Source organism: Miscanthus floridulus, chromosome 17, assembly GCF_019320115.1.
Source record: "Miscanthus floridulus cultivar M001 chromosome 17, ASM1932011v1, whole genome shotgun sequence".
Classification (NCBI taxonomy): Eukaryota; Viridiplantae; Streptophyta; class Magnoliopsida; order Poales; family Poaceae; genus Miscanthus; species Miscanthus floridulus.
The window spans coordinates 16,719,867-16,747,752 of NC_089596.1; the positions used below are offsets into that span (position 1 = coordinate 16,719,867).

The 27,886-nt window shown below is 45.0% G+C and overlaps 3 protein-coding genes across 3 annotated transcripts; 1 reads left to right on the forward strand and 2 right to left on the reverse strand.

Annotated features, from left to right (window-relative positions):
- Positions 1-9,610: 9,610 nt before the first annotated feature.
- Positions 9,611-11,203, reverse strand: LOC136515310 (S-type anion channel SLAH2-like). The gene has a single exon (XM_066508941.1). It carries the CDS (start codon positions 11,201-11,203, stop codon positions 9,611-9,613), a length of 1,593 nt encoding a protein of 530 aa, XP_066365038.1.
- Positions 11,204-14,928: 3,725 nt separating this feature from the next.
- Positions 14,929-16,469, forward strand: LOC136515311 (endoglucanase 14-like). Its single transcript, XM_066508942.1, is given in 5 exon segments — positions 14,929-15,111; positions 15,113-15,337; positions 15,421-15,507; positions 15,608-15,760; positions 15,855-16,469. Coding segments are annotated over 5 exon segments (1,263 nt in total).
- Positions 16,470-18,118: 1,649 nt separating this feature from the next.
- On the reverse strand, positions 18,119-20,563 carry LOC136517283 (acetylornithine aminotransferase, mitochondrial-like). The gene is made up of 3 exons (XM_066510818.1): positions 20,007-20,563; positions 19,443-19,877; positions 18,119-19,065 (listed from the first exon to the last, which is right to left on the reverse strand). Exons 1-3 carry the CDS (start codon positions 20,427-20,429, stop codon positions 18,529-18,531), a joined length of 1,395 nt encoding a protein of 464 aa, XP_066366915.1. The 5' UTR covers positions 20,430-20,563; the 3' UTR covers positions 18,119-18,528.
- Positions 20,564-27,886: the final 7,323 nt, after the last annotated feature.

Genomic DNA, 27,886 nt, shown 5'->3' on the forward strand with positions numbered 1-27,886 from the left:
TTCGATACGAGTTTCACTCCTCTTAATAGTACGGCTATCTATCCTAAATGTGATCACACTCACTAAGTGTCTTGATCACTAAAACAAAATGGCTCCTATATTTTATACCTTTGCCTTGAGCCTTTTGTTTTTCTCTTTCTTCTTTTCCAAGTTTAAGCATTTGACCCTCACCATGCCATCACCATTGTCATGATCTTCGCCATTGCTTCATCACTTGGAGTAGTGCTACCTATCTCATAATCATCTTGATAAGCTAGGTTAGCACTTAGGGTTTCATCAATTACCAAAACCAAACTAGAGCTTTTAATCTCCCCCTTTTTGGTAATTGATGACAACCCTTATACAAAGATATGAATTAAAGTTCATTTGAATCCATGTTGCTTGCCCAAGCAGATTTACCATGTGTAAAGGATATGGACAAGTTTCATGAACTCCAAATGGTAGCAATTGATCCCCCTACATATGTGCTAAGAGTTTGGATTGTAGCTTTGCACATATGATTAGATAGGAAACATAGGAGTCAATTTCTACCAAATGATGCTAAGGTATAAGAGATGGACCTTTGAAGCGTGATACCAATCGGAGTGCACCAATATACCATCCTTAGCACTATTAGTAACTAGACATATACAAGAACTAGAGTACCCCGTGAGATCAACATTACATGCAAGGGTCTAGTTTCCATAGAATAAACATAAGTCTAGTTACTTAGCCTATGCATGCTAGTTTTTCATTTCAACATTCAAACCTACAACTAGCATCCACCACACAAGCATGGATATTTGAAATTAAAACTTATGCCATGCAAGCAAACATATGTAATGTTCATTCAAATGCACCATACAAGTTTATGAGCTTGCTCCCCCTATTTGTATGCTCAAAATTTTAATTGATCCCCTTCTTTTGTCATATATTTTCTTTTGTCATATATTATCTCTCCCCCTTTGTTTCACTATCTTTGTACACTATTTCTCCCCCTTTGTCATCAATGACCACAAAGGCTTAAAGTATAGATAGGGTAGGATTATTATTGTCAACAATTTGCACAAAAGGTGGCCTCAAATTATAGATATGTTGGGGTGAAACTATGTGAAATGAGGATCATTTTCCCAATTTGGTTCGATCTAGATTACTTGCAAAAGATATTTAACTCGGTTTGATCCAAGGATAAGCTTCTTCACACCTCCAAATAAGGGTTATCTTGTACCATGTTGAGTTAAACACTTATAGCTCATTTTCTAAATCAAACACTAGGTTTACAAGCACACAAACATGTCATATGCTACCACTAGATCATTTCAAACATACAAGCAATAGTGGTACCATACAAGCATCAAATTCATTTGATTTTCATGAATGAGCCTATTCAAATGTGAAATATGTCTAGATGCACTAATCATGTCCTTAGCAAGGATGTATGCCATGCCAATCAACTTTTACCTTGGATTGCTCGAAGGAGAGGCATGTCATATAATGGGGGTGCATCAACACATATTGGAGAAGTCAAGTATGTTCAATTCATTCCTTAGCTTGCAAAACCTCTTCTCATCAAGTGGCTTGGTGAATATGTCGGCAAGTTGATCTTCGGTGCCCACACTCTCTATGCAAATGTCCCCTTTTTGTTGATGATCTCTTATGAAATGATGACGGACATCTATATGCTTTGTTCTTGAGTGTTGAACCGGGTTGTTGGTGAGCTTTACGGCACTTTCATTGTCACATAGCAATGGCACTTGCTTGAACTTGATTCCAAAATCACTCAAAGTGGTCTTCATCCAAAGTAATTGTGCACAACAACTACCGGCCAAAATGTACTCCGCTTCGGCGGTTGAAAGTGCTACACTATTTTGCTTCTTTGATGACCAAGATACAAGTGATCTTCCCAATAGTTGACATGTGCCCGATGTGCTCTTTCTCTCAACTTTGCATCCCGCATAATCGGAATCCGAATATCCAATCAACTCAAATCTTGCTCCTTTGGGATACCATAATCCAACATGTTGTGTATGCTTTAAGTACCTCAATATTCTCTTAGTTGCCTTCAAATGACTTTCTCTTGGTGAGGCTTGAAATCTAGCACACATGCATACACTAAACATCACATCCGGCCTTGATGCGGTCACATAGAGTAGGCTTCCAATCATAGACCGATACATCTTTTGATCCACCATGTTACCACTAGCATCACTATCCAAGCTTCCACTTGTCCCCATTGGTGTACTAATAGCTTTACTCTCATCCATTTCAAACTTCTTGAGCATGTCCTTGATATACTTGCCTTGACTCACAAATGTGCCATTCTTCATTTGCTTGATTTGAAGACCAAGGAAGTAACTAAGTTCTCCAATCATAGATATCTCAAACTCACTTGCCATCATCTTGCCAAACTCCTCACAAAATTCTTGATTTGTTGATCCAAAGATGATATCATCAACATAGATTTGCATTACAAACAAGTCATTTCCAAGCTTCTTGGTGAAGAGAGTGGTGTCAACCTTTCCCATCTTGAATCCCTTAGAGAGTAGGAAATCCCTCAATCTCTCATACCATGCTCTAGGTGCTTGTTTCAATCCATACAAAGCTTTTCTCAACTTGTAGACATGGTTGGGTTTCTTCTCATCTTCAAAACCGGGAGGTTGCTCAACATACACAAGCTCATTGATGTACCCATTTAGAAATGCACTTTTCACATCCATTTGGTACAACTTGATGTTGTGGGCACAAGCATAAGCTAGCAAGATCCTAATTGCTTCCAATCTTGCAACCGGGGCATATGTTTCTCCAAAGTCAAAACCTTCAACTTGAGTGTAACCTTGAGCCACTAATCTTGCTTTGTTCCTTATTACTATCCCATCTAGATCTTGCTTGTTCCGAAAGACCCACTTAGTTCCAATCACATTATGATCCTTAGGCCTCTCAACTAAATCCCATACTTGGTTTCTTGTGAAGTTGTTTAGCTCTTCATGCATAGCATTGATCCAATCAACATCTCTCAAAGCTTTATCTATCTTCTTAGGTTCAATAGATGACACAAATGAGAAATGCTCACAAAATGAAGCCAATCTTGATCTTGTTTGCACACCTCTTGAAATATCACCAATGATAGTATCCAATGGATGATCTCTTGCAACATTGGTTGGTTGAAGCATTTGCACTTGATTGCTAGCATTTGATTGATCACTTGGTTGAGATGATGAACTAGCCATTTGTTGATCTTGCACATTGCCATTACTAGTGCTTGCTTGGATTTGATCATGAGAACCACTAGATTGCATATTTGAGTTAGAGAGCACTTGATTCTTGTCATCAACATCAATCACCTCTCTAGGCCTTAACTCACCAATGTCCATGTTCTTCATTGCATTGACCAATTGAGTGCCTTTTACATCATCTAGGTTCTCATCTTCCTCTTGGGAACCATTTGTTTCATCAAATTCCACATCATGAACCTCCTCAAGAGTACCACTAGCCAAATACCAAACTCTATAAGCCTTACTAGTAGTGGAGTAACTAAGCAAGAAACCTTCATCATATTTCTTTTCAAACTTGCTTAATCTAGTGCCTTTCTTCAATATATAGCATTTACAACCAAAAATCCAAAAGTATGCTATGTTGGGCTTTCTTCCATTCAATAGCTCATAAGGTGTCTTTTCCATCATGGGGTGACAATAGAGTCGGTTGCTATAGTAGCAAGCCGTGTTGATTGCTTCGGCCCAAAATGAATGACTCATATTGTACTCACTCAACATTGATCTTGCCATGTCAATCAAAGTTCTATTCTTCCTTTCAACTAAGCCATTTGATTAAGGAGTGTACTTGGCCGAGAATTGATGTCTAATTCCAAATTCATCACACAACTCATCAATTCTAGTGTTCTTGAATTCACTACCATTGTCACTTCTAACTTTCTTGATGGTTGTTTCAAACTCATTGTGAATGCCCTTGACAAATGATTTGAATATTGCAAACACATCACTCTTGTCACCAAGAAAGAACACCCATGTGTATCTAGTAAAATCATCCACAATCACAAATCCATATTTGTTTCCACCAATGCTAGTGTATGTGGTTGGTCCAAACAAGTCCATATGCATCAACTCAAATGCCTTGGATGTGCTCATCATGCTCTTCTTAGGATGTGTGTTACCAACTTGTTTTCTGGCTTGACATGCACTACATAGCTTATCTTTCTCAAAAGTGACATCTTTCAAGCCTCTAACTAAGTCATGCTTAATTAACTTGTTTAATTGTTTCATTCCAACATGACCAAGCCTTCTATGCCATAACCAACCCATGCTAGACTTAGTGATCAAACATGTTGACAATTGAGCTTCTCTAGCATTGAAATCAACTAAGTATAGATTCTCATATCTAAATCCTTTGAATATCAAGTTAGAGCCATCTACACTTATGATCTCTACATCATCCACACCAAATATGCACTTGAAACCAAGATCACACAATTGAGCTACCGACAATAGGTTGAAGTTCAAGCTCTCTACTAGTAGCATATTGGAAATGCTCAAATCATTGGATATTGCAATCTTACCAAGCCCTTTGACCTTGCCTTTGCCATTGTCACCAAATGTTATGCTATCAATCCCATTGCTCTTGCTTTCATTGATTGAATTGAACATTCTTGGATCACCGGTCATGTGTTGTGTGCACCCACTATCAAGCACCCAATGCCTTCCCCCGGCTTTATAATTCACCTACAAAAGAAGATCAATTTCTTTTAGGTACCCAAACTTGCTTGGGTCCTTGTAGGTTAGTCACCATGGTCTTTGGTACCCAAATGGCCTTCTTCTTTGGGCCCACAATTGGTGTACCAATGAACTTAGCCTTTACACCATTGGCACCCTTATAAAGCATGTAACAAGAATCAAATTTGATTGAGGATACATTAGGTAGCTTGTTCTTGTTAGTCTTGCAATTTTGCTCTATATGCCCAACTTGCTTGCATCTATTGCAAAACCGACTATTGCCATTCACAAAGCTAGCTTTGGGAGTGACAAAGGCCGCCTTGCCTTTCTTGGGGGTATAGCCTAATCCCTCTTTGTTGAGAGAAAATCTTTGGCTACCCAAGCATTTTAGCAAGTGGGCTTCTCCACCATAGGCATTGCCTAAGGCACGAGTGAGCTCATTTACCTCCTTCTTGAGGTTCTCATTTTCCACCATAAGTGAGGCATCACAAGTGAGACCATCACTCAAGGGTGAAGTGAAAGTAGTAGTGCTACAAGAAGTGTTAGTAGGAGCAACAATAATGGGTTCATGAAAAGATTCATCAATAAGATCGCATGTTAGTCCCACATCACATGTTATGATCACTTGCTCCTTCTTGGCTTCCTCCACTTTGACTTGCTCAATGACAGAGGAGTGAGCCTTTTTAAGCTTAGAGTGAGCTTTGCCAAGCTTCTCATGGGCTTCCATTAGCCTCTCATGAGTTGCATTGAGCTCATCAAGAGATTGCTCAAGAAATTTGACTTTCTTGTTCAATTCCTTGCACTCCTTTCTCTTCATCTCAAAGCAAGTATGCACTTGCTCACACATGTCCATGAGCTCCTCCTTGGAGTACTCCTCATCATCATCATCATCACTCCTACAATCATCACTTTCACATTCATCATCATCACTCACATCATATTTTACCTTAGTAGATTTTGCCATGAGGCATGTCGATGGAGTGTCGAAGATGGAGGGCTTGTTGTTGATGGCGATGCTTGCTAGTGCTCTCTTAATAGATTTCTTGTCATCATCACTAGAGCTATCACTATCCGAAGAGCCATCACTATCCCATGTGACCACATAGCCTCCACCCTTCTTCTTCTTTTGGAAGGTCATTCTCTTCTCCTTCTTCTCCTTCTTTTCTTTCTTATCCTCCTTGTGCTTCTTCTTCTCATCCTCATCATTGTCACTATTTGTATGGACAATTTGCTACTATATGATCGGGGCTCTTGAAATTATAGCATCTTCTCACATACTCTTTCTTCTTGGTGTGATCTCTTCTCTTTCTTGCACCATAGCCCTTCTTCTTCATGAATTTTCCCATCTTGCGCACAAAGAGAGCCATAGCTTCATTATCAATATCACTAAGATCATCATCATCACTTGATTCTTTCTTGGACTTGCCCTTGTTCTTTGATGATGATGAGCTAGCCTTGAATGCTATGCTTTTCTTCTTCTTGTCTTCTTCTTCCTTCTTGTCATCCTTGTCATCCCCCTCCCTTTCCACACGGTATGTCTCTTATGTCATGACATCACCTAGTACTTGGTTAGGGGTAATATCATTCAATCCTCCTCTTATGATGAGCAATCTCAACATCTCAAATCTTGGAGGTAGGCACATTAAGAACCGATGAGAGACATCATCATCCTTGATCTTTTCTCCCAAAGCCTTCAAGTCATTGACAATTACTTGCAATCGATGGAACATCTCTGGAATGCTCTCATCTTCCTTCATCTTGAAGCTTGTCAACTTGTCCTTGAGGATGTACAACTTGGCACTCTTCACCGTTGGTGTGCCCTCATATGTTTCCTCCAATCTCTTCCACACTTCATTTGCTCTTTCACAATCCTTGATTTGCTCAAACACCTTGGAATCAATGGCATTGTATATAGTGTTGAGAGCCATTGTATTGCATTGCTTGTTGATCTTATCTTGGTTGGTGGGATCATCGGGATCAATGATAGCATAGTCATTCTCGGTCACTTCCCATACTTGATCATTGATTGAAATAAGATACATCCTCATCTTTCTCTTCCAATAATCATAGCATGTGCCATCAAAGAACGGTGGTTTGCCCCCCACATGGTTGAACACAACTTGAGCCATAATTTGACACCAAGGTTGTTAAGCCTTCAATCAAACGGTGATCACAGCTCTGATACCACTTGAAAGGTCCTAATATGGCTAGAGGGGGGTGAATAGCCTATTTAAAAATCTACAAATCAACTATAATTATTTGATTAGTATGACAAATAGCGTAATGCAAACTTGCTCTAGCTCTACAAAGGTTGCAAGCCACCTATCCAATAATTCTAGTTGCAATGATTACTTAGGCACACAACTTCCAATGTAATTACTCACTAAGAGCTCTCAATCTTGCTACTCTAAAGAGCTCAACTAGATGAATGACAATAATAAAGCAAGCTCTCAATTCTAATTACACTAAAGAGCTTGTATCAACTAGTTTGCAAGAATGTAAATAGATGAGTAGTGTGATTATACCGCCGTGTAGGGGATGAACCAATCACAAGATGAAGATTAAGCCAATCACCGGGAGAATGCAAATGACAAGAGACAACCGATTTTTCTCCCGAGGTTCACGTGCTTGCCAACACGCTAGTCCCCGTTGTGTCGAACAACACTTGGTGGTTCGGCGGCTAAGAGGTGTTTCACAAACCTCGTCCACACGATAGGACATCACAAGAACTGACCCACAAGTGAGGTAACTCAATGACACGAGCAATTTACTAGAGTTATCTTTCGGCGCTCCGCCGGGGAAGGTACAACTCCCCTCACAATCACCGGAGATGGCCACGAACAATCACCAACTCGTGCCAATCCTCCACCACTGCTCCAACCGTCTAGGTGGTGGCAACCACCAAGAGTAACAAGCGAAATCCGCAGCGCAACATGAATACCAAGTGCCTCTAGATGCAATCACTCAAGCAATGCACTTGGATTCTCTCCCAATCTCACAAAGATGATGAATCAATGATGGAGATGAGTGGGAGGACTTTGGCTAAGCTCACAAGGTTGCTATGTCAATGAAAATGTGCAAGAGAGTGAGCTTGAGCCGGCCATGGGGCTTAAATAGAAGCCCCCACGAAATAGAGCCGTTGTACCCCTTCACTGGGCACACTGCGGGCTGATCGGACGCTCCGGTCAGACTTGACCGGACGCTGGCCCTCAGCGTCTGGTCGCCCGATGGACGCCACGCGTCACTAGCTTCAAACGCTGTTCGTCAGATTTCAACGGCTACGAAGCTGACCGGACGCTCCGGCAAAACTGACCGGACGCTGAAGCCCCAGCGTCCGGTCGTTTCCAGTAAGCTCTCCGAGGCATATTTTTTCGACCGGACGCGTCCGGTCCACCTTGATCAGACATAGACCAGCGTCCGGTGCAATACCCTATGTACTGTGCAGATCCGTCAGTTCGACCGGACGCAGCCTTTCAGCGTCCGGTCGCTGAGTGAACCAGTGTCCGGTCAGTAGACCGACGCCAGCATCATTTCGACCAACTCCATTTCAACTCTAACTTCTTCACCCTTGCTCAAATGTGCCTTCCACCAAGTGTATCACCTTGTGCACATGTGTTAGCATATTTTCACAAACATTTTCAAGGATGTTAGCACTCCACTAGATCCTAAATGCATATGCAATGAGTTAGAGCATCTAGTGGCACTTTGATAACCGTATTTCGATACGAGTTTCACTCCTCTTAATAGTACGGCTATCTATCCTAAATATGATCACACTCACTAAGTGTCTTGATCACTGAAACAAAATGGCTCCTACATTTTATACCTTTGCCTTAAGCCTTTTGTTTTTCTCTTTCTTCTTTTCCAAGTTTAAGCATTTGACCCTCACCATGCCATCGCCATTGTCATGATCTTCGCCATTGCTTCATCACTTGGAGTAGTGCTACCTATCTCATAATCATCTTGATAAACTAGGTTAGCACATGAGGTTTCATCAATTAACCAAAACCAAACTAAAGCTTTCAGTAGTGCCCAGGCCAAATGGGCAGAGATGCAAAGTTACGGTACATATAGATAGAAAGTATAACAAATTGCATTGTATGTGAAATGTCTTGCAATGGGATTAACGCAGCACGCAATTAATAAATGTTTCCCTGTGAAGCCCTGGCTAGATGAGTACATAAATAAATAAATCAGGACGCAGGATGGTTCCACAAGTTTTATATATATATATATATATATATATATATATATATATATATATATATATATATATATATATATATATATATATATATATATATAGAACTACTACTCTGTAGCTGGCTACAAAAATAACTTATTCTGTAGCCACTTTGAGTTACGATAATTACTATGTTAATTTATGAGATTATAGTAGCTCCTTGCTAAGTGGTTTAGCATAATATTGTGGTAAATATCCCTATGTGTTATAGTAACCCAACTATCATAAATATGTATTAACATTATTGTAAATTAGTATATAAAATTATGGTAAATGGAGGTGGCTACAGAATATACTCTCTCTCTCTTTCTCTTTCTATATATATATATATATATATATAAGTTATTCTGTAGCCACCTCTATTTACCATAATTTTATATACTAATTTACAATAATGTTAATACATATTTACGATAGTTGGGTTACTATAACACATGGGGATATTTACCATAACGTTATAATAAACCACTTAGTAAGGAGTTACTATAATCTCGTAAATTAACATAGTAATTATCGTAACTCAAAATGGCTACAGCATATATATATATATATATATATATATATATATATATATATATATATATATATATATATATATATATATGCTTGAAATTTATTGTAGAAATAAAAAAAATCAATCTGGCTACGAGAGTACAAACTCAGCTCAAAGGATGCAACGGGCCAATTGAGCCACTGCGTGCTTGGGCTTGTTGAGCCGCTGCATGATGGCAATGGACACATCGTTGGGAAACAGGTCCTTGCGCACAAAGGCGTGGTACATGGTTGTCACGAGCACACCGGTGACCGTCACCGACGCGATCCCGGCGAGCCCGATCGCCAGCGCCCGGCTGACCAAGCTGTTCACTGACGACGCATACATGGTGGTCGCGATGGCCACGCTCGTCATCGGGAACGTGTACGCCCACCACGCCAGCGAGAACCTGACTCCTCTGAAGAACAGGTTGATGCGGACCACCAGCGACACGAAGAGGAAGAGGGAGATGAAGTAGGGGATCTTGGCGCCAAAGCCGAACTCGCCGCAGAGCCTGGCCCATGCCATGGAGGCGACGCTGGGCACGGCGACGAAGAGGAAGAACACCGGGTGGAGCTCCTTGGGGAGCCGCACATCGTTGGTGTCGAGCCACTGGTACAGCGTCACGAACAGCACGACGTAGTGCGCCAGCCCGACGGCGAAGAAGAAGAGGGGCGCCTCGTGGAGTCCTACCAGGGCTCCCAGCAGCGCGCCGACGAAGTTGCCGACGATGGCCAGGTGGCTCGTCGGGTTCGCCACCTTGGACAGCCGGCGCCCGCCGCCGGACATCCACTGGCCGTAGATCTTGAGGTCCAGCAGCAAGATTGGAGTCATGAGCACGTACCAGACGACGTGGCTGTCGTGGATCGCCGCCACCGGCCGCGGCAGGCCATTGACGAGGAAGAGGCAGGCGACCCACGGCGCGAAGAAGAAGTTGACGCGGATGGGGTTGCAGAATTCGCGGCGGACGACCTCGAAGTAGAACACCGCCTTGAGCAGGTAGACGGAGGAGACGAAGGCCGTGAGCGCCACCGAGACCCACCAGAGCGCCTGGTTCACGGCCGGGCTCACGTGGAGGAACGCCATGGACGGCTCCGACTGCAGCGACTTCCACAGCATCGCCTGGCTGCTGACGCCCAGGCACATCCCGAACGCGCTCACCGGGAACCGTAGCAGGAACGGCCACGTCTCGCAGTCGGGCAGCGTCGACACCTCCGTCGCTCTCAGCGTCTCCAGCTCCGGTCCTTGCAGGGCGGAGAGATATCGGTCGACGCTGGGGACCTCGTTCTCGCTGTCGCCGTCGCCGTCGCCGGTCTCCTCCTCCTCCTCGGAGATCTTCGAGTCTGCGACTTCGATCTCTGCCGGAGGGTGAAGGGTGGAGACCTGGCGCTCGACGCGGCTGCCGCTGGAGAAGGTCTTCAAGTGATCGAACCGGCGGTCCCGCCACGGCTCCTCGGTGCTGATCGTCAGCGTCGGGTGCCCCGTCTGACTGAGCAGCTGTGGCGCCTCCGCGGTGGCCCCGTGGTGGTGCGTGTCGAGACTGACCTCTGTCGCCATGCGCACGATGGACGCGCACGCGCCGAGGTGAAGCCCAGACGGCGACGACGGCACGCTACATGCGATGGAGTACGGAATGTCGGTCTCCTGCACGTGCGCCGCCGCCTGCGCACTCACCGTCACCGCCACGTCCGCCTCCTTCCTGGCCACGGGAGAAGCGCCGTCCATTCCCGCAATCCGGGTGCTCTTGCTTTTGGCAATGGCGGCTGATCAGAATCGCTTGCGTGACTGCTACAATGTGTAGCTCAGCTCGCTAGTGAGTAGTGGATGCGCCGCAGTGCCAAAGCGTCGAGATTACAGGGGAGAACTGGAGAAGTTGTAGTTCTACTTGGTTAGAGGGGGTTCTACTTCTACCTGATGCAGCCATGTGCATATCTGGAAAATCTCTATCTCTAGTTCTCTATCTACAACTAAATATCTATCTCTTGTCTTCTATCTACATCTACATCTCTTCTTTTCTCTATTGTAACACTTCTAGATGCTAGGAGGTCAACTTTAGTACTGGAATTGTAACCGGATACAACGACGGCGGTAATGGTGGTCGCCGGAGTTCTCGAGCCGCAGCTCGCCGCCTAAAACCGACGCCAACCAAGACAACATCTATCTCCATCAATGTACAACCAAAAGCCGCAAATGTTCATGTCTATCTAGAATAGGATTGGGAAGAAACTAAATAAAAGGAGAAAAGGCTTTCGTCTGCTCGGAGCATATATTTATAGTGTCGTGTGCCATTATAGTATATAGGCATACAAGCATAAAAAAGAGAGTAAAATTTAAGGACGATCCTTGAACTTGACCCTAGATGTCATTTAGGTTTTCATTTTTAGCTCCATGAACTTGGTTTGGCTATCATTCCGATCCAAAACGGGCACAGACCCTATATAATAGGTGATGTGGCAATGCCACGTCGTGTCCTCACCAGAGAACATGGCGGCGGCGATCGTCCTCATTCCTACCCACCCGCGCACCCCTACGGTGCCTTTCTTCTCTTCCCTTAAGGTGCCAGTAGAGAGGCTAGAAACCCCTTTGGTTGTTTGGGCTTCTACTAAAGGTTAGAGTTGAAGACATCTCACTGCCTCCTTCTCCTTGTATCTACCAAAGTCTAAACTGAGATCGCCTTTTGGATGCACTTCAATTGTGGTTTGAGATGCTATTGCTGGCATATTACAAGTGGTGGGGTTGGTTTCACAATCACACCAAGGTGAAGTTAGGATGTGGAGTATTATTTATATTGTGATGATTTATTTAAACTAGTAAACATGCACGTGCGACACACACGTGGATATCAAAAGAAAACTCATTAGTAAAGGAGGAATTCTAATTGGCATTAAAATTTGGGCTTTTTTGAATTGAAGATTCAACTACTCAGTTACCGGTGCCAAATTGGAAACCACACCCATCTATACAAATGAGAATACTTTGAAATAATAGGATAATACCCTGATGGAATCAGCTACCAAGCTGCTATACAGTAGGCTACATTACAAACTCCTGATGCATGAAGTGCATAAACATTTATCAGTTATGAGCAAATATCCCCATCTCCCACATCAAAGCACTTGCAGAGCATGTGATTGAAGTACAACTTGCCTCACCCTCTTACCATCATTAGAGCCTGTCTTCCTTGTGTACTGGTACTGGGATGCTTAGTATAATCTCACCATCTTCTCAGTCCCCTCCTACTACTTCTCCTCACACCACACTTCAAATATCTTTCTAAAATATGGACAAAAATAAAGATTATCACCCCATAAAAATAAGGGAACTGCTCCAATACTCCTATAAAATTGCACACATCTCAAAGCAGCCCATCTCTATTTATTAATCATTTTCGTAATTAAATTATAATCTGGGCCCTAGTGGGCTAAGGACCGTCCATGCCGAGCCCTGTGCCCAGCCCAGAAACCCAAAAGGGAGTTGATGATCGTGATCTCCGCCTAGCACGTGAGCATCCCGGACGCCGCAACCCGCCCTCACCAATTGGAGCATAGTCACGTACTGCTAGGCAAGATTGCTCATTTGGATCACCTAACCTATCAACGAATGGAGTCGTGGGGGAGGACAAGGCGGGATATGGGAGCGACGAGAGCGTGAGGGCGACCGTTAGGCGAATGAGGCGAGCGGCGGCGGCGTGGCCGGAAAATGTAGCGACGGGCTCACAAGGAATCTGAGGGAGGGGAGTCCACCTGAGTTTCTGGGCTGGTAACAGGGGCCCCAGGCATGGACAGACCGAGCCCACTCGGGACCCATGTTAGAATTAATTATGAAAATGATTAATAAATAGAGATAGGTTGCTTTCAGATGTGTGCAAATTTTACAGAGGAGGAGGATTGGAGCAGTTCCCTAAAAATAATCAAATATATCAAAAGAAGTCCTAAAATTTTGATTTCCCGAAAGAAACCTCAGATACTGTAGAAGCTTTGTAAGTTACCAAAAAAGGCTTGTACTCGAAGTTGTTTTTAATTTTGAGATCAGGGTTTGCTCACTAAAATTGCCTTTTTAGCCCATAGAAAAAAAAAGAACTATAATTTGTAGGATAGTATATAGAATAGAACAATATCATATCTAGCCTATGAAGATTAGCAGGAAAAGGGTTTGCTCACTAAAATTATTTTTTTAGCCCATAGTAAAAAAAGAACTATAATATGTAGGATAGTATACAGATTCTCTCTACTTTAGCATTGCCCAGTAATTTATCCTAAGTTAAACTGCTTTGATTTAGGACAAATTTACAGAAAAATATATTAGTTTGTAGAAGTTCTAATAAATACTTATTAAGACATATTTAGTAATATGTGGATTTAATAGAACTAATTTAATGTTGTAGATGTTGATATATTCATTCTATAAACTATAGTAGAAGTTTCATTTAGACAAAATTAAAGTCAACTATAATTTAGAACCGAAAGAATACGAGATAGATAGATGGATGGATATATTGTTGTGAGAGAAAATGGCTTCAATTAATTATTGTATAGCAGATACTCAAGGGAGACCGAATGGTAAAAAGAGGAAAAAAATAATGAGAGAATGGGGCTAAGCCAGAAGTAATCAACTCACTGGTGGCCCATCAGGGCCCAAACTCCAGCCTACTGAATTAAACACAGTGCCATGTTTGGATGGGTGTAATAATTATAAGCAGCTAATGCCGCAGGGATTAACCACTGCAAATTGCATGACGGCAGATAATTAAAACGCAAAGAAGAAATAAAGAAAGAAAGAAATGGAACCAAATCCTCTATGGATCCAAACCTGCTACTCCAATCTCCATGACGCAATCAATGGCGATTATACTACATACATATCTCGTGTTCTCCAAATCTAAATTAAAATCCAAAAAAGGGAAGAAGAAAAAATCACATCCTTAATTGCTACTGCTTGAATAGTATTTCTGATTTGGCTATCCCTGAATTTAAAAAGGATATCCTTACTCTATATAACACCATCAATGCAAAGTCACCCTGCCTCCAACATGCCCTGATTTCAGATTCACCACAAAGTAACTGCCGTGTATATACACGTGTATTTCTCAGAATGATTCGGCGAGCAAATTCGGGAGGCACATTGCCGTTGCCGCGCAGACATCCTATATGAACGCCACGAAATCATCCAAGAGTAAATGCGGTCTATTTTATGTTGGATTTATTATTCAAATTCGTGGTGTTAATTCTTTCTATTCTTTCCATGAGGCCATTTCTACTCTCTGTTCATCTGCCTATAAATACTTACCCACCATAGCAATTAGCAATACCAAGAAATCGATCCACGCTCCGGTGCGGCGGCCGCGACCACGGCGTAAGCACAAGCACCGTCGTCGTTGCTGCTACACATTTGTACTTGCAAGCAGTCACGTGTTTCACCTGCATTTGGCATTTGCTAGAAGCTGACATGGCATGCATGATGACGCGACGCAGGTGGACCTCACCGGCGGGTACTACGACTCCGGCGACAACGTGAAGTTCGGCCTGCCGCTGGCGTTCACCGTGACGATGCTGGCGTGGAGCGTGGTGGAGCACGAGCGCCCGCTGGCGGCCGCGGGGGAGCTCCGGAACGCGCTGCCCGCCGTGCGCTGGGGCGGCCGACGAGACGCTGTACGTGCAGGTCGGCGACGGCGACTCCGACCACTCGTGCTGGCAGCGGCCCGAGGACATGGACACGCCCCGCACGTCCTACAGCGTCGACGCCTCCCGCCCTGGGTCCGACGTCGCCGGCGAGACGGCGGCCGCGCTGGCCGCCGCCTCCGTCGCGTTCCGACCACTCGACCCCGGCTACAGCGCCATGCTCCTCGGCCACGCCGAGCAGGTAACCTACGACACGTTAATTTACCATAACAGTGTGCATTGTTGGCCATTATTATATCTGAATCTGATGATTTGTGGTTGTAGCTGTTCCGTTTCGCCAAGAACCACCGTGGCCTCTACCAGAACAGCGTGCCGGGGGCTGCAAAATTCTATCCGAGCAGCGGCGATGAGGTTTTGATCCAAACATTATTTCTGAAAATTGTTCATGTCATACAATGGAATGATGCAATGCAATGTTCTTGTTGGGATCAATGATCGACCAATGGGACAGGACGAGCTGATCTGGGCTGCAGTCTGGCTCTTCATCGCCACCGGTGGTGAGGACTACAAGGCCTTCATCGCCGGCGATGGCAACGTCGGCGGGGCGCAGACCTCGTTCTCATGGGACAACAAGTTCGTCGGCGCCCAGGCACTCGTCGCCAAGGCAAGCGATCGAGCCGCGCACCTATAGCGATGCGATACTACTTAACAACCGCGACAAATAATCCGCCATTAATTCATCTTGCTTGCAATTGCAGCTCATCCTCCAAGGGAAGCTGCCGGACGCCGGCAACGCGGCGGCGATGAAGAACCACCTGGAGGAGTTCCTCTGCGGCGTGCTGGAGCACAACAGCAACGACGGGAGGCTGAGCCCCGGCGGCGTGCTGTGGCTGGAGCCCTGGAACAACCTGCAGTACGTCACCTCCGCGGCGTTCGTGCTCGCCGCGCACTCCGACCACCTGCAGGCAGCCGCGGGCGCGGGCGCCTCGCTCCGGTGCGGCGGGGCGACGCTGCCGCCGTCGCAGCTGCTCGCGTTCGCGCGGTCCCAGGCGGACTACATCCTCGGCGCCAACCCGGAGAGGATGAGCTACATGGTCGGGTACGGCGCCAGGTTCCCGGAGCAGGTGCACCACCGCGGCGCGTCGGTGCCGTCCATCAAGTCCAGCCCCGGCAAGATCACCTGCAAGGGAGGGTTCGGCTACTACAGCAGGGACGCGCCCAACCCCAACGTCATCGTCGGCGCCATCGTCGGAGGGCCCGATGGCAGCGACCGGTACGACGATTCCCGGCGGAATTACCAGCAGACCGAGCCGTCCACCGTCACCGTCGCGCCCATTGTCGGAGTGCTTGCGAGGCTTTCGCAGCAGAACTGAGAGTGAGGCATGGCTCTCCACCTTTTTTAGCAGGAGAGGTTGCTTGCGTTTAGAGGATTATTATTCGCCGACATAGATACGCTGAATAATTGTGATTTCTTACTCTCAGACCATCTTGTAAATTGATCACAAAGGGTATCCAATAAAATCACTTGCTCTCAGTTTCAAAAAAAATAGAAACCTGAGTTCCCCTAATCTTTTTTTCTTTTCGGAAGGACAACAAGAACTTTACTGAAGTTCTATTAGAAGAAGAGCATCTTTACGAGGAAAATTAGTTATAAAAAACCAACATACATGTTGATACAGGTGTCAACCACCACCCCAACACGACACAACTACGACAAGATGACTACAACATTGAGCAAAACAAAGGAACACAACGACACCAAATATAACCAAGCTATCAATAGTGTCCATTGTAGGTGTTATTAAGGATGAAATTGGATCACAGAGACATTACGGTAATTGTTTCTTTTTGAATTCAGATACAGGTAGTATTGAATACACCGGATACAGTACCGATATTAAATGTCTACTAGATTCTCATATTGATTATCCACTTTTATATAGTATTTGAACTCCTTTCGGATGGACAATATTAAAAAGAGATTTATCCCATTTTCATCCATATAGGCTGTGGACAATGACGACTCCGCCAAACGACGCCTCGACAGCTTCATCAACAATGTCACGCGTAAGAGGGACTCTCCGCTGATTCGCGAGCCTCCCAAACAGCCTCCTGCTAAGCGGGTACTGCCGTGGCGGAGCAGGCGGTTGGCGGCTCAGAGACTCTCCCGAGTGCCAGCTTCCAAGCGAGGTGAGGTGCTAATCATGTAGCGTATGGGCTACACCAGGGATCCATCTGCGCCATCCGCTTCGGAGTTGGAGGCCTTTGACAGGCTCTTCGACGGCAACCTGACTGCGTCCGAAGTCGAGGCGCTGGACGAGCTCTTCCCGGCCGTTGGAAAGGCACCGTCCAGGCAGCCGCGAAGACGCAAGGCCACCTAGGCCACAAAGTTGCATCCATATCGGTTGTGTTCCTTTTATGTAATATCGAAACATGAGGTCTTTTGATAGGATGGTCTAACTTCGGCTGTGTTAGGTCGACCTCCTTCGACGCTCGATAGAAGCGCGTTGTATGTTTCTTTAAACTCTTATCCTTAATACAATGATACGCAAATTTTTTGCGTATTCGAGAAAAAAAAAAGATTTATCCCATTTTCATCCATATAGGTCATCTTTTGCCCAATGCCCAGCTCAGACAAACACGATAGCTCTAGCTTCCCACGAAAGGGCTAAGCACTTAGCAGCCATGTTCCTCTGAGGGAACGAAAACATGAAACGAAAGCTTGGGGGTGTTATTTTATAACATGGGAATGTGGAAGCGTTCCCAGAACATTGAACATGGGTACGTGGCCATGTTCCCGTTCCCCAGTGGCTGCCCTAAACTCTTCATCACAACCATAAGCCCGTGAGTGCTGATGTGCCTGTGCGTGGGGGCGTCAGAAAAAAAAAACACGATACTCGAGTGCGAGTATCCTCAACCTTGGACATCATCATGCTAAAAGTGCGCGTATCCTCGACCTTGGACATCATCACGCTGAAATAATTTCCTCATGAAGAAATCAGTTCTCTATCTCTACTCAGCATTGAGACTACCTTCTACACTTTATTTGCTATATAAGACACTACAACACTGAGACTACCCTTATATTACAAGGTTTTTGCAGAGACATGCTCCACCCTCTAGCAAAGAGTTGAGCTAAGACAAGTACTCAAAAAGCAAAGATGTGCTCTTACTCCCAAAAGAGCACATGCAACATGTTGAATAATTCTCTTACTCCCAGAACAGCAACATGAACAGCAACATGCAAATTGACAATAGTTACATCTAGTAAACAGCTTACTCTAAAAACAATATTGGTCCGACACGAAATTATTCGATTCCAAATTTCGGAGCAGGTTTTCATATGCGGACTTATACCACCATATATATTACCTGAACCTCCCAAAAGGTTGGATCGCCCTAGCAACAACTGATAAAAGACCTGTGGCTACATTAAGCAGTGGCGACATCAAGCGCCGGCAGACAGTCCCTGATAACATCCGCGGCATGCGCCAGCTCCTTCTCTGAGATGATGAGTGGTGGCACGAGCCTCACAACATTGCCTTTGCCGGCGGTCAGCACTATGACGCCTGCATCCAAGCATGCGTCGACCAAAGGACCAGCTGGTACATCTAGCTCAATGCCAACAAGAAGCCCAACCCCACGGACCTCCTTTACGTGCAGGTTTCCGCTCAGCTTGGTGCGGAGAAGCTGCTTGAAGTTCTCCCCTTTCTTGGACACCTCAGCCAAGAAACCAGGTTTCATGATTTTGTCAAACACGGTTATCGCAGTCTGGCAGGCAAGGGGGCCGCCGCCGAATGTTGTACCATGGTCGCCATAGTTTATGGCTGCAGCAACCTTCTCCTTGACCAAGACGACACCGATGGGAATACCATTGGCCAATGGCTTTGCTAAGGTCATTATGTCTGGTTCGACTCCAAATGCCTCATGGGCCCAGAGGTAACCCGTGCGCCCGAAACCACATTGCAGCTGCGTTTAGAAACCATATGCTAACATTACATCTGATGGCTGCCCACTTCACAGATTGATGCAGCCTGAAAACTATGGAATGTAATCATGATATATTGCTGAATTGGCAATATGAATGTAGAACAGAGTAACATGTTAACTCGGATAAGACCAGAAATGCAGACTCTCATAGTTTCATATCCCTGTTAACTGTTACTCTTGTATATGTTGTCAACTGTTAACTCTTGTATATGCATTATGGCTAAAGTCGGGAATGGAATGCATAGCAGCAACTAAATTGTGCATGTTTCGAACTTTGTCAACCAAACATGAATTACTAGCAGTGTCATGGTGTTCTCAATATGAACAGAACAGAGTTGTGGCAGAGTACAGCATACCTCATCAAAGACCAAGAGGGCTCCCGCCTCGTCACAGGCATTCCGCAGCCCCTGCAAGAACTCCTGGGTGGCACTGTGAATACCACCCTCACCCTGCACGGGCTCGACGAAGACAGCAGCGACCCTGCCAGACTGTATGAACTTCTTGGCCGCCTCCAGATCTCCGTAATCTACGAAGGTCACTCCGGGCATGACGGGAGCAAAGGGCTCCCGGTACTGCGACTTGCTGGTGAGCGCGACGGCGCCCATAGTCCGGCCGTGGAAGCTGTTGCTGAACGCCAAGAACTCCATGGGCGGACCGTCACTGTCTGGGTGGGCGACCCGCTGGAACTTGCGGGAGAATTTGATGGCCGCCTCGTTGGCCTCCGTGCCAGTGCTGGCGAAGAAGGCGCGGTCCGCGAACGACACCTTCACGAGACGCTTGGCGAGCTCCACCTGCGTGCGACAGCGAGCAGCTTCAGCAGGTGAAGCAAACGGAGAAAATAGGCCGGACGGAGCAATGCGTCGAACACATGGTGAGCGAGCGGGGGGAGAGGGAAGGGGGAGGACTGGGGGGGCACCCACCTGGGGTGTAGTGTAGAAGACGTTGCTGACGTGGACGATTTTACTGCTCTGCTCCGTGATGGTGGCGCACACGTCAGGATCCGCGTGGCCGAGCGCCGTGACGGCGATGCCGGAGGACATGTCGAGGTACTCGCGCCCGTCGGTGTCGTAGAGCTTGCACCCGCGCCCGTACTCGAAGACGACGCGGGACCGCTTGTAGGTGCCGACGAGGTACCGCGCCTCGTCCTCCACGACGGCCCGGCTCGCGGCCGACAGCTCCCGCCGCGCCGGCCCCACGGAGGCCGCGGTGGTCGGCGGCGGCGGCGGCGCCGCGAGGCAGGTCGAGGCGCGCGCGCGGCGGGACTGCGGAGCGGCGGACCGCGCGCCCGCGGCCCAGCCGGCGGCGACCGGCTTGGCGGCGAGGAAGGACTGGAGCGAGGTCATGGCGGATAGCAAGGATTGGAGTTGGGGCGGCAGCGTGCAGGACGCGAGCGTCTCGTTGCGTGGGCGGGTTGCGTTTGGGAGTAGGGGGAGTAGCCGAGTGCGTGTGCACACACGGGGCGCGCCGGCGCGGTTGGTAAGTCAGCCGGAGGAGAGAAGAGACAGGCCTGGTCAGGACAAAGCACGTTGCAAACTATGGTTATGTGACTATCAGTGGCCGAGCCAGGAATTATACTTAGGAGCTGGTCAAAAAAGTCAACATGTAAAAACTAAGTGTAACTCAACTCGTTAGGTTCTTTGTGATGACTGTCGGAATTAATTCATTGACGAACGGGTGCTCGCAATTTCTTATATGTATCCTAGGATCTAAGACGCTATTTTTCAGTGGTATGTGACATGCCGGTTAACAGCAAGACATCTAGGGTGACTTTGTAAATCTTAAGTACCGACTCGGTCTTTTTCATTATGATAATTTTATTATCTAGTTGTGTTTTGTATGATTATATTATCTAGAAGATATTAATAGGTATATATGACAAGAATTTTATATAATCTCCCTCTTAATATAAATAAAAATATTAAATCATACTACTAATTTTTTTTTGTTGTGAAATATTAGAGGGGGACATGGCCCCTGCCAGCCCCCCTCTTGGCTCCGCCACCGGTGACTACTTAATAACTTTATAAAAAAAACTACTTTTGTTTTAAATTATAAATTATTTTAAATTTTCTAGGTATATATTATATATATCTAGATGCACAACAGAACGAATTATACTTTAGGATGAAGAGAATAACACTTATAAAACTGACAAAAAGATAAGTTCTCAATAATAGCATACGAACGGCAGACATAAGCAACCACACGTATTTTCCAAGATAAAGGGGCCCAGCAAAAAAGACAACGGCAGATTGGTACTAGGTGATACTCATTTTTATCACTTATATTCTCTAGCGCCCATTTTAAAATATGTAATTTTATTAGAGCCACAGAAGGCTCGACCGAGAAAAACTCTGAATACATGGCTACAGAGGAGAAATCAAGTGCTCCAACCCCTTAGGATGATACCACGCTACCAACACATGATACATAACATCTCAAAGAAGAACACACCAAATTCGAATGGGTAGAGCCATTTAAGCCTAACCTCAATGAAGAAGAGGATGAAGTTGTCGAACCCTCTAAAGCCTTGATCTTGCCACTCCCACTAGGAGTACATCTTGTCCCTAGCCTATAGGTATCGATATATTCATCACTATACCGAACTTTGATAGGTGCGGAATGTGGAGGGATGACCAGACGTCCTTGTCCATCGACATACATCATAGGGTTGTGACTTGTGAGGTTAACCTCAGTCTGGCATCAAATATTTAGGTAAAGAGGTTTACTCTATTTTCAATTTTTATTGTGCTGATGACTACAGAGTAATATCTTATCCATTCAGGCGTTCAATTTATTTCTGTTCAGGCATTCATATGATGTCAAGGAATCAGTGTCTAAATTGGAAGCCAACAAAACAAGTGAACCTGGAAATTTATTCTTCAATTTTATGAAGGCATACTCTATTTTAGAGTTTACTATAGGGCCTCAGGATTTACCATCTAGACCCTGATTAGGTGGAGCAGGAGTGCAAGAGATTCATCGACCTGTTTGGAACGTAGAAATTTCACATGATTTACATAGAAATTTTATAGAAATCAGTTCATTTCATAGGAAAATTACAGGAACAAGACCTTTTAAACAGGCCCTTAGCGAAGTGGGGGCCTTTGCTGAAGTTCTGCAATTGCAAGATGTGCTGGAGAAGCTTTGGGATGAGAAAATACTAGGCCTTTGTGCATATTGGTGTCAAGAAGATAGAGTAGGTGCAATGTGCAAGGTGGCGCGGTTGGTAGCAGTCGCGCACGCAGCCGTCTCGGATCACAAGTGACGAACATGTTTCAAACTTTTTTTTGAGGAATCAACAGGGGAGCCCCTACCTATATTTTTCTTTTTCATTAACAAAGAGGCAAAAACAGCAGAGATACAAAAAGTACAGGAGGGAAAGGAGAGGGAACAGAGAGGGGAAAGGAGAAAACTAAAACAACTAACTACAACTAGAAATACAAGGCAACTAGGCCCAAAAGAAAAAAGGAGAGCATTAGGAGTAACTGTCTCGCCATAGCATAAGTTGTGCCCTCTTCTCCGGTTTAGCCTTGATACACACCAGGCTAAGCTTCTCCTTGAACATTCTCTTCCAGTTTGACAAGCTGCAATTTCAATGATCAAAGATGATGGCATTCCTAGTCCTCCATATGATCCAACAAGCTGTAATCATGAGCTCTCTGAAGATGCAGTGACCAAACAATGTTCTGGCTTCAATAATCATATCCAGGGGATCTAGATTGTCATTCCAATAGATATGCATGGAGTTCCAACAATCCTGGCTGAAGGGGCAGCTGAAGAAAAGATGAAAAAGAGTTTCTTCACAGCAACTATTGCAAAGTACACAATTGTAATCATCCAAAATTCTATTTTCCTTCTCAAAATATTTCTAGTCTTTAGTCTATCTCTCAACAACCGCCAGAAGAAGAATTTATGCTTCCCTAAATTGCTTCAAGTCCATAGCCATTTGAAAAGAGGAGAAGCTTCCACTGTACCTCTTAATTTTTTATAGGCTCTGCTAGAACTGAAAAAATCACCCTCAATGGTATTTCCATATATCATTTATATCTTATTCCAAGTTACTATTTTGCAGTGTATTTTGCAGGTCACTGAGCTGAGAAACTGCTTGGCTGGAGAGAGGAAGGCTGGAAATTCTGTCTATCTCCTGATTTCTGAGGTGCAGAAGAGAGGACTTAGGCCTTTTGTCAAAGGAGAAGAGCTGGGTAAACCTTACTTTCAGAGCATGCCAGACCAATCTTCTAGCCAAAATAGAACTGTGTTTCCTTTCTTTGGTATACAGATAGAAATGTATCTGAACTTGTCAAAGAGTTTTAAATTTTAAAATGTCCTTCCACCAAAAGGATCCAGTTGGGCTCCTTGCTTGAGGTGGAGTTTGAGAATTGCCATAAAGTTTGGTCCAAGTTAGGGTGACCTAGGAGAGATCAGCTGAATTGTAGAACTTATCCAGATATTTTAAGAATAGAGCAGTGTTCTGGGTTTTTAGATCAATTATGCCAAGTCCACCTTCTTTCTTTGGTCTACAAGCTGTCTCCCAAGCAGTAAGACGGTTACCTTTTCTATTTTCTCACCTCCACTCCATAGGCATTTCTTTCTGTAGCTGTCAATTTGCTTGATGATCTGAGGGGGGAGCTGCAAAGTGCACATGTAGAAAGTTGGCAATGTTGTCATTACTGAGTTGACCAAAATCAATCTACCATGGTAAGATAAAAAATTGCTAACAACAGATAGCCTATTTTCAATTCTTGTCATCATTGGTGAGAAATCTTGCAGTGTTGGCTTTGTGGTGCCCAAAGGTAAGCCCAGATAAGCAAATGGCATTGATCCAACTGCACAGCCAAAGGTATTTGCTAGATGAACTGTTTTATTTTCTACGATATTAATTGGCACCAAGAATGATTTATTGAAATTGACATGTAATCCTGTGGAGTCAGAGAAGGATCTAAGCAGTCCCTTTAGATTGAAAAGAATTCTACCATCAGCAGGGAGGATAAGCAGTGTATCATCTGCATACTGGACTATTGGGAAGTCACCCCCAAAAGCATCACTGATAGGATTTTCAGCACACCAATATTCCAAGCTTTGTTCAGTATGGATTGTAGCAGATCAACTGCTAGGACAAAAAGCAAAGGGGATAAGGGATCCCCCTGTCTCACCCCTCTTCTGCATGTGAAAGGTTTGCCTGGTGTTCCATTCAGCAGAACTGAAGAATCTCCTGAGCATAAAATGCTTCTAACCCAATTTACCCATTTATCAGAGAAGCCTTTATATTTTAGCACCTGCAAGATGACTTCATGTTCCACCTTATCAAAGGTCTTTTCAAAATCTAGTTTAAGAATAACAATTTCCTTTTTTGAGTGATAGCAAATGTGTAGAAATTAAAATGCTCAAGCTAGGCAATCTTGTATGGTCCTCCCTCTGATAAACCCATAATAATTTGCATGTACCAACTTCAGAATAACTGTCTGGACTCTTGATGAAAGAAACAACTGTACATTTTTTCAGCCGCCGGATTTCTTTAGTTGACGATTGGGATCCTTGGCTCTATCAAACTCGTGCTTGTGTACTTTATAATACGGTTTTGGGGTGCACATAGCGAATTTCTTGGTAAGTATAGTTTGCTATGAAAGCGCCAAGTTCACAACTGATGGATACCTTTTAATTTTCCCAATGTTAATCCCACTAACCTAGCCCAAGCACAACCTGACCCAGCAATGCAAATGCCAGAAGCCCACACATGCCCTGTTCGCTTGGCTGATAAGCCATGGCTGAAAGTACTGATGACTGATTTGTTGTGAAAGAAAAATACTGTTCGTTGGCTAAAAAAGTATGGCTTATAAGCCAAGCGAACAGGACAAATTGCAATGTCTGGGTTCATCATCAACTACGTATTTCAAACCAGCTAGCTAGAAAACAGCTCGCCTCTCAACACCACCATGGGCATGGGAGTCCTTCCAAGGCAAACAAACAGCGGCATAAACAACTAACAATTCTACTCTATTATATATATATTCATTTATTTACAATTGCTAGGAGGAGCGTTACATCATCGCTGATGAAAGCCATGGCCTAACTGCGCGCGCAGAATAAGAAATTGTGGAATAATGCTTGGCGAGCACGAGAGGCTACCTCTGATCAGCTGCTTTTGTCCCCACTTTGCGGAAAATCGAATGGTCATTTTCTTGATTAGGACTTTGCAGAGTTGCTTGTATACTTTAGCTTAAATTGTCATGTGCATTCATGTTGGGTTGATGAGAATTGAAGATATCAGGTTTTGCAATGCAAGATTCGTGCGCGTGCGTCGCAAGTTAAGTTACACGTCTTTATTATCACCGAGTTCCAATGAGCGTCAAAGAAGCAACAGGATTGTAATTTGACCTAATTAATAATAAAAAAGAAAAAAAGGGACGCATAGAGTGGCAGAGCCACCGCTCGGTCACTCTGAGAGGCCACCTAGCTTGTCGGTGATGTATAAAGAAAAATTTTGAATAAAAGACCTTATTTTTTTAGAGAAATATTTTGTATAATGAGAATTGTTAGAGATTATTTATTTTTTTAGCTCTACCACTGGATGGACCTACGGAGCAAGCGAGGGCACGTACCAGCACTCGGATTTCATTATGTTTATATTTAATGGCCATAATCCTTATTTAGTGAAATTATTAAGAAACTATATACTATCGATAATGATAGGACGAGGATGCCCATCCGTTCGGACACACTCACTCAAAAAAAAAACTTCCCACATGTGGCCATCCGCTCGTTCCACTCTGCCCGTTGTCGCGCATCCCATTCTGCGCCGCGTTGCGCTCACTCCGCCATGCCACTGGGACCATCCCCTACGACGCCTCCATCCCACGCCGTGCCCCACTCCAGCGTGCCGCTACCGCCATCCCCCCCGCGGCGCCATGCCGTGCCCCATCCTTCGCCGCGCCCAAGCTAGGTGTCCAGGAGACGGGGCCGTCGTTGGCTGGTCCCAGGCCAGGCGCAGGCGCCGCCGGCTGGCCGAAACCGGCCGTTCCCCTGCTCTGCGCTGCGTCGTTCGGAAGAAGGGTGGAAAACAAATGTTGCAAACCTATGTTTCAAGTGTTTCAGATGTTTCATAGGTATGTTGCTGTAGGGGGTACGACCCCGGATACCCACGGCAGACCACATGGGCTGCGCCCCCAGGGGCGGCCCAGCCCACAAGATGAAGCCTTACGGGGCACGACGCTACTCGGCGTCTCCTGCAAGACATCGGGAAGATATCCTGAAGATACTACGAGATCTGTTAGTATACGTATTATCCCATGATTCCTATAATCTGTTATTACATCCCGGTTATCTCTCAGATTTAACCGACTTGTAACCCTGCCCCCCGGACTATATAAGGCGGGCAGGGACCCCCTCCGAACACACGTCATATCATACGATAGCCAATATAATCCAACAGAACACAGGAGTAGGGTATTACGTCATACTAACGCCCTGAACCTGTCTAACTCGTGTGTCTCTGTTGCCTTCTTATTCTTGATTACACACCTATCTGCCGATCAATCTACCTTCGTGGGATACCCCTCGGAGGACTGCCGACGATATTCTATCAACAGTTGGCGCGCTAGGTAGGGGTGTGCGTGCTGTTTCTATATCGAACAAGATGGTACGTTCCGCAGGCTCTTCGTCCCTCCCACAGCCCGGCTAGATCTTCACGGTCGGATCGATCTCGTGGATCATCAACGCTGACGGAGTCGGAGAGCTCATCGAGCCGGTGCAGATCGATTCTGCACCGATCACCCCTACACCTACGACTGCAGATCCGATCTCAGAACCGTCTCCGAGGTCGCCTTCATTGACAACTCGCCGCCCGCTTTCTCGCTACCAGAGAAGGTAGATCAACAATGACGATCTGATCGCATCTATCGATTAGGTTGGTCAGAAGCTCGCCGATTGCCTCTCCATCGTCGAATCGGTTCTGGACACTCTGGTTTAGCGCCGACCACCCTCCAATCCAGATATGTCGGAGGCTGCTCAGAAAACTCCAGGGGTTGCGGCTCTGTGAGCTCGTTTCTTCGTGATCTTGCGTACGGCTTGGTTCCTATCTTCGTGCTTGGACTTTGCTTGATATCTTGGGTCTTCTCTTGTGCTCCTAGGGTCTTTCTTATGGTGTTGATCGTTGGATCATCACGTCACCTTCGTTCAAGTCATGTCTAGCATCCTATTGAACTATAAAACAATCACTTGCAAATCCATTAGTCCAATTTGGTTATGTTGGTCATCAAACACCAAAATCCAAAGTAAATGGGCCAAGGGTCCATTTTTCTTACAATCTCCCCCTTTTTGGTGATCGATGACAATACGACCAAAACAAGCAAATAATAAAAATTTGGAATTTAAAAACTATCTACTTGCTAGGATGCAATGCAAGGGGCAAGATCATATTATGCTAAAAGATACTACTTGTAAGACTAAAAGATACCACTTGAAAACTTATCTTGCCCTTGCAAAATGTCCCCATGTGGCATTATGGATTTAAGCCTTGCTTCCTACAAATTCTCCTCATTACATAGACTAATCCATAATCCACTATCCTCCCTTTCTCGGACCATTACCACTTGTAAATTATCTAGCTTATGGCCCTACAAATTAACGTTTGCTTTTGGTCCTCTAAATTCTCCCCCTTTGGAATCAAACACCAAAAAAGAAGTCATTAGTAGCACAAGGGGGGTCAAACTTTGTGATCCTTTGTGTGTAGAGTGGAATAGGTCACAAAATTTGACTCTCACATTATATAGATTAAGCTCCCCCTAAATATATGCATACA

Excerpts from the sequence above, each read along its gene's own strand:
- LOC136515310 (XM_066508941.1), bottom strand. The coding sequence starts at position 11,203 with ATGGACGGCGCTTCTCCCGTGGCCAGGAAGGAGGCGGACGTGGCGGTG.
- LOC136517283 (XM_066510818.1), bottom strand. The coding sequence starts at position 20,429 with ATGACCTCGCTCCAGTCCTTCCTCGCCGCCAAGCCGGTCGCCGCCGGC. Across the intron at positions 19,878-20,006 it reads TCTTCTACACTACACCCCAG|GTGGAGCTCGCCAAGCGTCT; the intron begins GTGGGTGCCCCC and ends TGTCGCACGCAG. Across the intron at positions 19,066-19,442 it reads CCCTCTTGGTCTTTGATGAG|CTGCAATGTGGTTTCGGGCG; the intron begins GTATGCTGTACT and ends TTCTAAACGCAG.